The sequence below is a fragment of the Bactrocera neohumeralis genome, chromosome 6 (assembly GCF_024586455.1).
Source record: "Bactrocera neohumeralis isolate Rockhampton chromosome 6, APGP_CSIRO_Bneo_wtdbg2-racon-allhic-juicebox.fasta_v2, whole genome shotgun sequence".
Classification (NCBI taxonomy): domain Eukaryota; kingdom Metazoa; phylum Arthropoda; class Insecta; order Diptera; family Tephritidae; genus Bactrocera; species Bactrocera neohumeralis.
Window position 1 is genome coordinate 1,423,672 of NC_065923.1, and position 14,055 is coordinate 1,437,726.

The 14,055-nt window shown below is 31.3% G+C and overlaps 1 protein-coding gene across 12 annotated transcripts in view; it reads right to left on the reverse strand.

Moving 5' to 3' along the window:
* Positions 1-6,871: 6,871 nt before the first annotated feature.
* Positions 6,872-14,055, reverse strand: part of LOC126762932 (protein encore) — a 67,700-nt gene continuing 60,516 nt past the window's right edge. For all 12 annotated transcript variants that reach the window (XM_050479997.1, XM_050479999.1, XM_050479998.1 and 9 more), the window contains one exon: positions 6,872-14,049. In XM_050479997.1, the coding sequence (XP_050335954.1) occupies positions 13,985-14,049 (65 nt within the window). In that variant the 3' untranslated portion in view covers positions 6,872-13,984. The remainder of the gene's footprint in view (positions 14,050-14,055) is intronic.

The window sequence follows — 14,055 nt, forward strand, 5'->3', positions numbered from 1 at the left end:
TTGTATTGGCTCCATGAAAGAGACCGTAAATCTTTTTCGGATGTCAACTAAAGTGGACACACTGCTCAAAAATCTTATTCTTGAATCTTTTCCAAACTCAAAGCAAGTGAGGTTACTTAAATTCTGCGAAACACGTTGGGTGGAGCATTTAGAATCTCTTTCTTTATTTAACGATTTATTCCCATTGATCTGTACAGCGTTGGAAGAGCTTGATACTGAAAATTTAAGAAGTGATTTATCAAAGCAACATGCTTTGTTGACTGCAATCCAATCACCTCAATTTGTGATTGCTATGGCGATACTAAAGCCAATTTTTGCATTATCAAAACACATAAGCCTATGTTTGCAGCAAATAGACTGTGATTTGAGCAGCTGCGTTGCTTATGCAAATAATTTGGATGCTGAGATTAGTGAAATGCGTAAGGATTCTGAACAATCGTTTAAACTAATTTTTGAATAAGTTAAAACAATAGCCGCAGAATTAGATTTAGAAATCAAAATTCCGCGTTTGGCGAAACGGCAAACTAATCGCGACAATTATGAAGGCGAACCGGAAGAATATTACCGCAGATCAATTTATATACCGTTTTTAGATTATTTTTTGGACCAAATCAATGAACGGTTTTTAAAACATATAAATACATAAATCTTGACGCTATTGAGATGCTGTTCGTGTTTTAGAAAAGCAATGGTCCGCTGATGTAGAAGATCCCGATGATTTCGTTGCTGAATTTAGAATGTGGAAAAGGTTAAAAATCTTTTCTTCAGATTATATTTTCTAACTAAAATTTTGAATATATTTTCAGGAACTGGTTAAATCAAACAAAGAGATCCAAAACTTTTTTAGACGCGTTGAATTGTTGCGATGCAAAAATTTTCAAAACAGTGCATCGTTTTTTAAAGATTGGAGCAACAATCCCTATATCTGTCGCTTCAAGTGAACGCTCGTTTTCCTCACTTCGCAGGCTTAAAACATATTTAAGAAATAAAACTGGAGAAGCACGCCTTAACGGAATGGCTCTCTTGAATATCCATAGAGATATAGACGTGACGGAGGAAGAGATTTTAAATGTTATGGCCCAAAATAAAAGAAGATTAGACTTCAATTTGTGAATAAAATAATGAAACATTGTCTTTTTACCTAAACCCCCCCAAATTTTTTTCCTGCGTTCGCCACTGGTATATACCTACATACGTATAGTATTTGTATGTATACAACACAAGAGTTTGAGTTATCGAGAACTTTGAGTTATAGAAGTTCAACTGTATTTATTAAATATATTGCCTTGAAAGTTGATTTGAAAAAGAATTTTTATGGCCATGGCCATTAATTTAAATTTATAAATGCTACTTTACTTATTAACTAATAGTAGAAAACATAATATTATCTTAATTATAATGTATGAACTGGTGATTAAATGTATGGAAGCAAAGAAAAAATGTTTCATTAATTTTGAAAATTATTATAAATTTGTTTTTTTAATTTATTTTAAATTATTTACATTTTCAGATATTTTTTATATTGCTTAAGGGGTTGTATCCAATTGGGAAGAAAAATCTATTTTTTGCTTATATATTGAAAATATTCTCCGAAATTTTTTTAAGCAAATTTTGAAGATTTTTTAATGTAGTGTATTCGGCTTCCAAAAAATTCTACGCGTTTTTCGAAACAATGACTACTCTTCGATCAGTTCCTGTATTTTTCTTTAATTTAATAAGGTTTTTTTTTGAGTTTTGGATTTGAGATTGTTTTAAACAGAATAATCTTCTTCATCGCAAGACAGCCTTTTTCGAAGGTAATCCCAGAGATCGCTTACGGGAACAAGGGAATCAGAAAAATTTCAAAATTGTTCGAATTTTAAAGTCCATTAAGTTCTGTAATTGCATAACATACGTTTGGTAAATAAAATCTCTCTTTAAAAATATTACCCAAAAAATTGCATGTGAATATTTCCCTATACAATATTCCTCCTTGGTGCACAGTTAACCGTGCAATGAGACAGACATGTGCAAAAAATCTGATTTTCATATCAAATTCACTATTAGAACAATTTTAAAAAATCATCCGTGCAAAAATAGAATAAATCTATGTATCTATTCGTACTATGAGATTTCATATAGCATTATATATGTACATACATATGTATTACGGTTAAATGAGACAAACCAAAAATATTTTGGGAATGGTAAAATAATAGAGAAATTCAAATTAAATTATTACAATTAAATAGCGTATTCAACCAGTTATAATGCCAGCCCTTATTAGGTTTAAGGAAAACATTTTCACCTTAATTTCATTAAAATATCTCATATATTGACCGACATATTCGAAATAAAGTCAGAAGAAAAACTTTATCTTCGGTTGTATCTAAACTGTAATATCTTTCACAAAGATAAAAGATTCATTACAACAACTTTGATCGATCAGTTTGTTCGGCAGCTTTATAATATAGTAACTCGATCTGAAGAATTTCTGCGCAGATTGCACTTCAGCTTTAAGCATTAAGCTAAATCGACACAGCTCGTCACGCTGATAATTTATATATTGTATACAGTTTATAGGACCTCTGACGTCTCCTTTTGGGAGTTACATACATTGTGGAAACCTAATAGTTTACACTGTTCAGAGTATAAAAAATCCATACCGATTTCCTCTCTGTTTCGTATTAACATAATTAATTCACGGATCGATTCCATTCGACTTCGACGAAAATTAAGATAATAGATTGGGGGCTAATGGAATTTTTTAATAATTTTATTCTTATTTTAGCAATATACCAGTCAGAAGTGAGGGAAAGAAAGACACGAATTATTACACAATGAATAATAAAACTGTTCATAATATGTAATATAATATAAATAATTTTTAATTTCACATATTTAGGAACACAATCGCAGAATTTAATAAACATAACTAAATATTATTATCATGTCAGACTTTGGTCTTCACAAACAAAAGAAAAAATGAAAGTTCCGATTGTAGTTCGTCACAGGATATTTCTCTGACGCGGTAAAAAAGCAATAATCTCCATTTGATGAAGACATTAATGAGTGTAAAAATATACAAAATAAGAAATTTAAAAACCCGAAGAAATAAATACGTGACACACTGTGTTTGAAATCAATAAAAGAGACTTCAAATATTTTTGCTACCAATTGGACATGTTATTGGGTTCGAAATGAGCGCTACAAATTCCATCTTATTAGAAATTAAACACAAAATTTTTTATTACCAAAAAATGTTTTCTAGGCTTTGACTGGTGTGTTAAATTTGTTTCTGTCTAATAACCGAAAAGAACACGTACCACTGCAAAATGGTTTTATAGCCATAAAATATGAGCAATAATTTTTCATTGTTCCGCTGATGAGACTGGAGAAACACATACATACATATGCATATGTACACACAACGATATACAGGCAATATCTATATTAGTACGCGAGCACATGTCCAAAGCATCACTTACCGTTCGCAGTAGTTCATTTTGCCAGTGCCGCTCATCTCATTTTTGACTTATAACATCGACTAATTGCCCGACAGCTAGCCAAGCAGCCAGCCAATCTAACTCTTATGCGTCTAACTGCCAGCGCCACAAAAAAACGAGCGAAATAAAATACAAGGAAAAATTACCTGCTGCACAACCACTCTTTCCTCTGCTGTTGCTTGTGTGTGTGTGTGTACGAGTGTGTGTGCCTTCCACCTTCCTGAATACTCGAGCATGTTACCGCAATAAAGATGTTTAGCCAAGTGACGTTTTGATGGCTCAATTCCCATAAATAATCTGCACTCGAACATTTGTTTTATTTTCATTATTACCGCATTTGTTTTTGTTGTTGGCTACAGGTTTTGTTGCTCTGCTGCTCTCCTCATGGCACTGCATAATAATTCAATATTTCAGCTTAGCGCCCCATGAATTGCCGAGGTCTTTCTTGTTTTGTTTTTATTTTATTGTGGTTGTTTTTGTTTTTGCTTTCAATATTTTTTGTTTTATTTGCTTAGCATTGGCTCATTTGCGTGCTCTTTTGGGGGCAAGTTATGTTTGTATTTCCCAGCATAAGCTCCACATATTACGCTAAAGCAGGCATTAAGCATATTTTTCTTTCAATATTGACTTGGCGTACTTTTTTTATGGCCCTTCTGCCTTCAAGGCAACCCGCACATTCATCACACATACACATACGTATGTATGTATATGTGAGTGTATAAAAATGGGATGGGACGGGCGTTTAGTAGGCTTTAGGCTAGCATGCTGTTCATTGGTTTGACAGCAATATTTGGAATTAATAAAAACGCCTTAAATGAAAATTTCTCTATGCTTGTGTAAATTGCCAAAAAAAAAAGAAAATTTTAATGAAAAGCAAATTTAAAACAACATTTCAAAAAAGTGGCACATGTTGCATTTCGAAAATAGATTTAAAACAAATTGCCAATATGACTGCACCAACCATCGAGACAATAATACATTCCCTCACACACACACATATGTACGTGCATACTCACAAACCGCATTTACATTGTTGCCTAATGCGATTTCATTGGCTCGTAAATCATTCGCTCGCATATAACCTCAATTCGCCGTGTTTACGTGCGTTTTTATTGTTATTGGTAGTGTTGTAGCACTTTTTTATATTTACCTAATGACTTTTGCTGTGTGTGTGTGCAAAAGTCATTAAGTAAATATAATAATATTTATGTATTTTTGTTATATTTTTTATTTTGTCGCCCAGCACCGCTTGTGTTTTACCAGCTTGTTTATTTGTTGGTTTGTTTTCCCTGCTCGACCGACCGTCTCTGTTGGCTCATTATATACAAAATTAATATGTGTACTTATTTACTCGCGACACAATGCCATGTGCTTATTTATGTGTGCATGTATGCACATTTATTTGCATACATTTGGCCGGCAGCTATTTGTCCGATGTTATCTTTTATTTTATATGCCTAATTGGACGTCATAATTTGTCAGTCAAGCGTCTCAATTACTGTTATGCGGTTGTTTATTGAATACGAGCAAAATATACTGTATCCGAGTCACTTGTGTGGCTAAATATACATAGATGAGTTTATAGGTATATTCTCCAGTACTTGGCTAAAAAGATAGAGAGACATGCATGAAGTTATGAAAAGCTTTTAAGGATATTTCTACTGAATCGGTATACATGTATATAGGTACATACATACATGTGGACGGGAAAAAAATTTGTCTTTTTTTCCTAAATACCATGAAAATATCCTCCGAAAGGACGAAAAACAAGAAAAATGTTAACTTCGGTAGCACCAAAGCTATAATCCCCATCACTACTATAAAAGCGATCATTCAGTTTGTATAAGAACGGGTGCAGAGTTTCAGATCGATGACTTAAAAACTGAAAGATTTGAAATATGGCAATGACAGCTTATCATTGTAGGAAATTCAAATATCTACCAAAAAGGTCTAATAAGATTTGTCGACTTGTTCAAAAGTTATTGAAGGTCAAAGTTCAAGATTTACCTGGCTTTAGTCCTTGCAAGTTGCAAACGTATGAAATGTTCGGTTATTCCCGAATTTAGCTCTTCCTTACTTGTTAATATATATTATTTCACAAAATAATACCTCAAATGCTTTTTTTTTGTCAATTCAACAAATCGGAAATTTTGTGTGATTTATAGGCTTCTTTGTCTTCAAATAATTTCTACATATACATACATATGTGTTTATTGCTTGTTAATAATAAATTCATGAATATACCCATTTCAAAGCATACTCATAGGCGCAGTAAATGTTCTTTGCAATTGCCTTGAAATTTGAAGTAAGCAAATCAGAAACATTTTCCCACAGATAGTTTCAGAAACGTTATTGATTATGACGATTGAAACAGAGATTACAGTAAGATGCTCTTTGGAAAATGTTAGAGCTCTGAGAGCGCACTGAGAAAGAGACAACGTGCCGTACGAAGTGTGTTCTGAAAATAGCTGGAATTTTTAAATTTTATACTTCGCGGGTTTGGAAAGTCAAATTGGCAAAATCTTTTTTTATTTTGTTGACATACATGACACTTAAGGGCACAGTAGACCTAAGGTCGCGGTGCAATCCTCGTCTATTTATCTTTGCATGCTACTGAAGTACGATTCAATATTTACCGGTATTCATAGCTTGCTTTGTCCGTAGCAGCCAAAGGTTTGATATGTTTGTATGAGCTTGTTTTTTGCCCCAGCCTCCATATTCGTCAGCGATGACTTCGTGTGACTTCTTCCAATTCTATAAATGAAGGAAAACTTAAAGAGCCGTCCGTTTACAAGATAGATGAAAATCGCCGAATGAGCGACACGCTTTCCCAAAAATCGAGTTTTAGAAGTGTTTCGACGGTTGGAAGAAGCGCTGGCATAAGGGATTATTTATAAGACAAGAACATTAATATTGATTCGCTTTTTGAATAAGTAATTTTTCAAAAAGCGAAATTCGAAAACAATTTGGTTATAGTTGTCGTTAGTTGAAATTGGTTTATTATTTATGGAAGGCTACAGAAACCAGTCTACTTGAATTGACAAATTTTGAAAACACTTTTTGAAGTGTTTGCCAACATTGCCAAGTTTTTGAAAGAAATCGTAAATGGAAACATAAGGAAATCGCAAAATTATGTAACAAATGCTCTTGAGGTGTGACACTTCTTCCAACTATACTAAAGGTTGATGGTATTCGATAATATACACACGACGACTCAATTGGATATTCTCTTCTAAAATAGAAATTGGTATTCTTTCGGCGAACGGCAGCTCGATTTAGATATTTCAATAATTTATTGAAAAAAATTAAATATATTTAGTAGTACTACCTTCTCACTTCTTCATCGCTCATTTTTTTGCCAAAAAGAAATTAAACGCAATTTAAAATTCACTTAATTAATATGTATATATATTTTTATCTCTCTAGTGTATATAAATTAAAATAAATAATTACATTATATTCAATATTTTTTAGATATATATATATTTTTTTTTTGCTTTTTATTTCTTTGTGTAATCATTTTTACCTTTTTATAATTAATTGTCATTATAAGTTGTTGTGTTGTTTTGTTTTTGTTTGCATTATGAATAGCTTTAATTGCATACTTCTTCACTATCATTATTATTTGTATTTTATATTATTTCCATATACTGTTATTAAGTTTTTTCTCATTATGCTCCAATGAGATGATTCCCTTTATTTCTCACATTAGTTTTCTTGTATTTCATCATGATTTCGCACCGATCATTTTTGCGGCTCTTCTTAGTTTTAAGTATACGAGTATTGCAGTTATGTAATTGTGTGTATATACTTGATTTAGGTTCTTATATACGTAAATATGTACTCATATGTATATGTGTGTATAAGTCCACCCGTTGCTCCCTCAACTTGCTTTTGCCTTGATACTAATTTATTTATAGTACTTTTTTCCGTCCGCTTTTTCACTTTTCTTTTAGTTGCTTCCTTGCTTCATCACTTCTTCCCTATTTCCAGCATGTCCACTAATCATCCATCTACATATACATACATACATTCATCAATCACTTAATAACTTATTCAATAACTACAATATTTAGGTTTATTTAATTCTTCTTAGGTAGATAGCAAGGTTAATTAATTAACAGAAAATTTGAGATAGTTAACGAGAACAAAAACAGAAAAGTGCTAACAGTATGGAGTATTTATTTCGATTTGAGTATTCAGTAGTAACTTGACGCCGAGTCACACATACATAGAGACACGCAGGCACACGCACTCATGTATGTGTGCGTGTATGTCGATATTTGTATGTGTGTGTATGTGAGTGTGTAACAATCACTGCCATTTTATTGAAACTTCAGTTGGCATCCATCGATTCTGTGTGGATAGGCAGTTTTTTGTTTGGTTACTTTGTGAAAGGCCCTCAGGGTGTCGAAGGCATAAGATCCCTATAATTTGTGATATCTTCATCTTTTTCACTGCCACTATCGGTTTAGTTATTGTTTTAACGGTTTAACGGCAACTTAAAATTGGCTATGGTTGCATTTTGATTCGATTCGGTTTTATTCTCTTTCTCTCTCTCTCTCTCACACTTACTCATTAACGGTTTGCTGTTGCTAATTTTTGTATTGCTCGTAGTTTGCATGGCAAATTGTCATAAGAATCGTAAATTGTTTAGAAGTAGAAGTTACAGTAGATAATTGAAGATTATGGAGAAAAATATGTGTACTGTTATGTATTGTTCGTTAGTTAGAAATTCGGTAAGCTTACGTTTCACATGTGATTTATTGACTTCCCATATGTATGCGGTATTATGTTCTATCCTACAATTTTCATATAAGAGTTAAAATCATTATGGAATTTTCTTTTTGTTGCTTTTGTTCGTATGACATTAATAATTGATATATCATAGTTTTTTAGTTTTGTATTTCTGGCTATGTGAATGCGTTCCACTAGTGTGCTCTTGTATACTTTCCATGCATTTCGCGTTGTTTCCACTTAATATTGTACATACATACATTTTTGCTATTTATTTATTAACATATACTACATATGTACTTGGCTTGTAGATAACTGTACGAGTATGTAAATTATTGTATTTACATTTAGACATACAAATATTATGTACAATGCATACATACATACATTATACACTGATTTATGGAGGATTTGGTATGCGTGTTGCTTCAAACAAGCGTTCAATCCATGCCAGGTTTCAGAAAACCATGAGACCATTGTTTGTGCGAAGGACAAACAAGGATGTAAATGAAAGTAAAATTTATTAAATCGTTGGAACTAAGAAAAGAAATATCAGCTCAGATTGTTTTCGGTTCAAGCATTAAAACTGAGCAAAAATTAGGTTTACTTAAATTAGCAAGCCGAATTTGGATTTAGTTTTTCAATTAATTTATTATAAATCTCATATATTTCAAATAAAACTGAAACATACATACATCTGCACATATGACGATAAATTATAACGCTTAAAAAATTTTTAGCATTCTAAAAAATTGAAAATTTCTAAATTTTTTTAATTAGTTCACACTGTTGATAATTCACGAAGTTTTTATATACATACATATGTATATTAATTAGGGTAATGATTATTTTAACTACGAAATTTTTAAAATCTATGTTCTCAATACCGATTTGAGATTTGAAAATGCAGTTTTTAATTTAATTGCAGAATCGGAATTAAAAAATTAAAACTTAATGTTTAGAATTTGAAAATTTAATTTTCAATTCCGAATCAGAACTGAAAATTGAAAAATATTTTTTAATCCAAATTTTTTTGTCAAAGTATTTCAAAATGTGGGGTTTTAATATTAAAATTTCATTTTTAATTGCAATATCGGAATTAAAAATTGAAATATTTAAACTTTCAAACCAATATTAGAATTAACAAGTAAGGAAGGGCTAAGTTCGGGTGTCACCGAACATTTTATACTCTCGCATGGTAAAGTGATAATCGAGATTTCATAATACGTCATTTACATATTTTTTAAATACCGTATTTTTGTAAAGTTTTATTCCGCTATCATCATTGGTTCCTAATGTTTATACTCGTATTATACAAAGAAGGCATCAGATGGAATTCAAAATAGCTTTATATTGGAAGAAGGCGTGGTTGTGAACCGATTTCAGCCATATTTCGTACATGTCATCAGGGTGTTAAGAAAACATTATATACCGAATTTCATTGAAATCGGTCTAGTAGCTCCTGAGATATGGTTCTTGGTCCATAAGTGGGCGGCGCCACGCCCATTTTCAATTTTTAAAAAAAGCCTGGGTGCAGCTTCCTTCTGCCACTTCTTCCGTAAAATTTAGTGTTTCTGACGTTTTTTGTTAGTCGGTTAACGCACTTTTAGTGATTTTGAACATAACCTTTGTATGGGAGGTGGGCGTGGTTATTATCCGATTTCTTCCATTTTTGAACTGTATATGGAAATACTTGAAGAAAACGACTCTGTAGAGTTTGGTTGACATATCTATAATAGTTTCCGAGATATGCACAAAAAACTTAGTAGGGGGCGGGGCCACGCCCACTTTTCCAAAAAAATTACTTCAAAATATGTCCCTCCCTAATGCGATCCTTTGTGCCAAATTTCACTTTAATATCTTTATTTATGGCTTAGTTATGACACTTTATAAGTTTTCGGTTTCCGCCATTTTGTGGGCGTGGCAGTGGGCCGATTTTGCCCATCTTCGAACTTAACCTTCTTATGGAGCCAAGGAATACGTGTACCAACGTACGTGTACGGACGGACGGACAGACAGACATCCGGATTTCGACTCTACTCGTCGCCCTGATCACTTTGGTATATATAACCCTATATCTGACTCTTTTAGTTTTAGGACTTACAAACAACCGTTATGTGAACAAAACTATAATACTCTCCTTAGCAACTTTGTTGCGAGAGTATAAAAATCGATAAAATGTAAATCGTTTGAATGTATAAGCTTGCCGACCACTGCTCCAGATTATTGAAAATCGTAGCACATGAAAATATATAAATTCAAAAATAATTTTTAATTCTTAATTATAAACTTGGGATTAACATTAGTTTTTACTTTTAATTTTTTCAATTCAGTATTTGTGACAAAAATTTGTTTTTATTTTTTCAACTTGTCATTTGGAATTACAAATCTGAAAATTATTATTACTTAATATTTTAGGGATTATAAAATAAAAAAAAATAAATAATGTAAATGTTAATTAAATTTTTTTTCGTTGCATTATTTGCAAACCTAATATTAAGGTTAACAAATTACTGAAAAATATTAATTTTTAAGGATAGCAACTCTTGGTATAGGTCTGCCAGTAAAATTTCATTAAGTAAAATTGTGTAAGAAAAAACTTGTTCAGTTTTTTATGGTAATAAAATTTATATGGAAGCTATATTAAGCTCTTTGTATTTCGAAACTCTTCTTGAAAACTAGTTTTCAAAAAATAATGTTGGTTTTTTTAACTTTCTTAAATGATGAGAATTCACAACATTTTCTCATGATTGTTTGTTCTTTTCTTTCACCTGAGAAAAATCCATTGCTTTCAGTACATTAAAAATGCAAAAAATAAAACACAAAGTGTAATAATTTGATAATTTTGAATTACGAAAGGAAATTAATGATAAATGTTTACGTATTTAAGAAAACAACAACTGTTTGAAAAATTATCGATTTCGAATATTGAAATTAAATATATTTGAAACTTATTTTTTTTTGTAATTTTTTAAAATTATGAATGTTTTTTAATTAAAACCGTGATTTCAGAATGTGGGTTTCGGAATTTGAAGAAACTGAACTATATATGTCATAAAAATATTAGTGAAAATTTACATATACATAGATATTTCAATCAAAGTGGGAGAAAATGTAAAATTTCTCGAGTGGAAACATTATGAAATCAATAAATTAAGCATTAATTGTTTTCAAATCGCCAGAACACCAGAAATAAATTACAACTCACGCGTGCCACGCCAAATTTTTCCTGATTGCCTCAATTTAGATAGTATGTAACGCAGTAAAACAACCTGATTAAGTGTAGAAAATGTCAATTGTTTCGAAACTACCTAAAAGTATGCAAGCGAATTTTCAACTTTCTCACATTTTGCTATAATTTAATTCATTAATTTAATTATCAAGTGTGTGTATTTGTTTTCCAATATTAATAGTTTATTTAAATAAATTTCATAGCAATAAACATAAATAATAATAACATATTCACTAATATTGGACTTTCATTGTGTTTTTGTTGCTTTTTTTTTATATACTTGCGTATATATGTATGTTTATATTATTAAATAATTATTTATATGTAATTTTAATTAATATAAATAAAGTATATAGCTTATATGGTAAACTATACGAGTATGTGTAGCTGTCGGTATGCCAATCGGTATGCGAATTTCGTCAGCAGTCGGTTTGGAGCTATTGGTGTCTGTGTTGCCAACTGTGCTTGTTAAACTAAAGAATTTCTACACAGGCAGTCAATCGAAAATTTCATTTATACTTAAAAAAATTAAAAACTTAAAAAGAAAAAAAAAACAACAAAAAAATATTACTTCCTCAACCGCAGCGCACTTTCGGGCGTTTAAATTTAGGCAGGCGTTACCCATGCGGGCGGCAGTTATTCTAAATATAGTCTATCACTTTTTGTTTTCGAAACTATGAAACATTTTTAGAATTCGCATACATTTATAATAATGAATAAAACTTTCAAAGTTTACTTTTTTCGTTTCCCATTTGCCAGATGTGTAAAATTCTTAATAATAATATATTTTAGTTAGAAAACAATCTATAAGCTAGTAATTTTCTTTTGAATAGAATTTATTGTTCTCAACGCGTTTACTGTACATTTATTAAAGCTTTCGTACAACTTACAAACCGTTACACAGGCAACGCCTACGCATTACTTATGAAGCCTACGCATGCACCCTGTATTGCGCTGTAGTTTTGGTGGAGAATTTTTTTTAGCATTTTCCTCGTTTAGTTCATTGGTTTTTAATTGAAAGTTTCGATTTTGATTTGTTTGTGTCTGTTGTAGAAAACTGTGAATGTGTGTGTGTAAGAGTTGTAGTCAGCCGATTCACATACGTACGTTTATGCTCTATGAATTTAGATTTATGTATTACAGGTTTTTGCTTCGTTTTAAGTTTAATTTAGTACACGTTTTCGTCTTTCATTATTTACTAGGTGTTTACACAGCTCCTTCTTCTTCTTCTTTTATGTTAGTCTACCTTTAGGATTATTATTATTATTATTATTATTATGTATAGTAAAATTGTTTACATACTATAAAATTATTATTACTTTATCGTGTAATTATATTTATATATATATATATATGTATATACATATATAAATGAATATACATATATTGTTTAAAAAGACACTGACTGTTTGACTGACTGCTGCGGTTGAATTGGCGTCGTTCAAATTTCGTTTCAGTGCATGCGCACTCGGTAGTCTTCGTCTATTGGATGCGTTCGGGAAATGTGCGTTTAGTACCACTTCAAGAACTTTAAATTCAAGCAATTTTAATTCAGTTTTGTTTATTTTTTAAGGACATGCTGCGTGAAAACTTAAATTTTACTTTGGAATTTAACAAAATTTTTTATAATAAACATAAAAATAATTAATTTTAATTCATTTATATAAAAATAAAACAAAAACACAAAAAACAGTTAAAAAAAAAAATAAATATTTTTTTAATTTTGAAAATCATAGGCATGAATTTTTAATTATTAATTTATCCCCCATACACACTCCCCTCGTTCAAGCGCGCACTGCCAATTTGCAACTCAAGTCAGTCAGTCTCTTTTTATGTGTGTCATTTTCACTTTTTGTTTTTGTTTTTAGCTATGGTTTCGTGTTTTTACCTTGTATTCGTTTTTGCTTGTATGTATGTATGTATTTAATTTTATATTTTTGCATCTTTCAGCAATGGCACGACATATTTCAGTATACGATGTACTCCATTTCGAATTCTTCACCGTTATGCTTGTGGAAGATTCTTAGTTTGTATGATGCAATGCTTTTGAATTGGCTATTGGCTGTTGAAGTTTGTCTTTTTGTGTTCTTTTTTCTCGAAAATTTCCTCCTTGTATATGTATGCCAAAATTGTGTATGTGATTGTTTTCGATTTGCTTTGTTTAATTTTTGTAAAATGGCCCGGAAAATATTTTTCAAAATTTCGCTTTCCTGTCTTATTGCAGCTATCTTTCTTCATCTTGTTGTTGCCTTTCTTTCTTATTTGCTGCTACTGTATGTATATTACTCTGCCTTATGTCTTTGTTTTTCACTAATACGCTCATTTATGTTTAAATTATTGTTTATCTACGCATATGTTTTACTAGGTTAGGGTACTTTTTTTAGCTTAAACTTAGTTTTAGGTTTTGGTATAGCGTCATCGTTTTCATATATCCCTCCAGTTCAGCAGCTTGCAGCGTTGGTCCTCATGCTTGCACTGAATTTGTGGTTTTGCTGTTGTTGTGGATAGTGTCTTGCATTCAGCGCAGTGTCTAGCGTGGCCGGTTGCCTTTGTAGTTGGGATTGGGATGACGTCCTTGCGTGTGCCGTGGAGCAGCTGAAA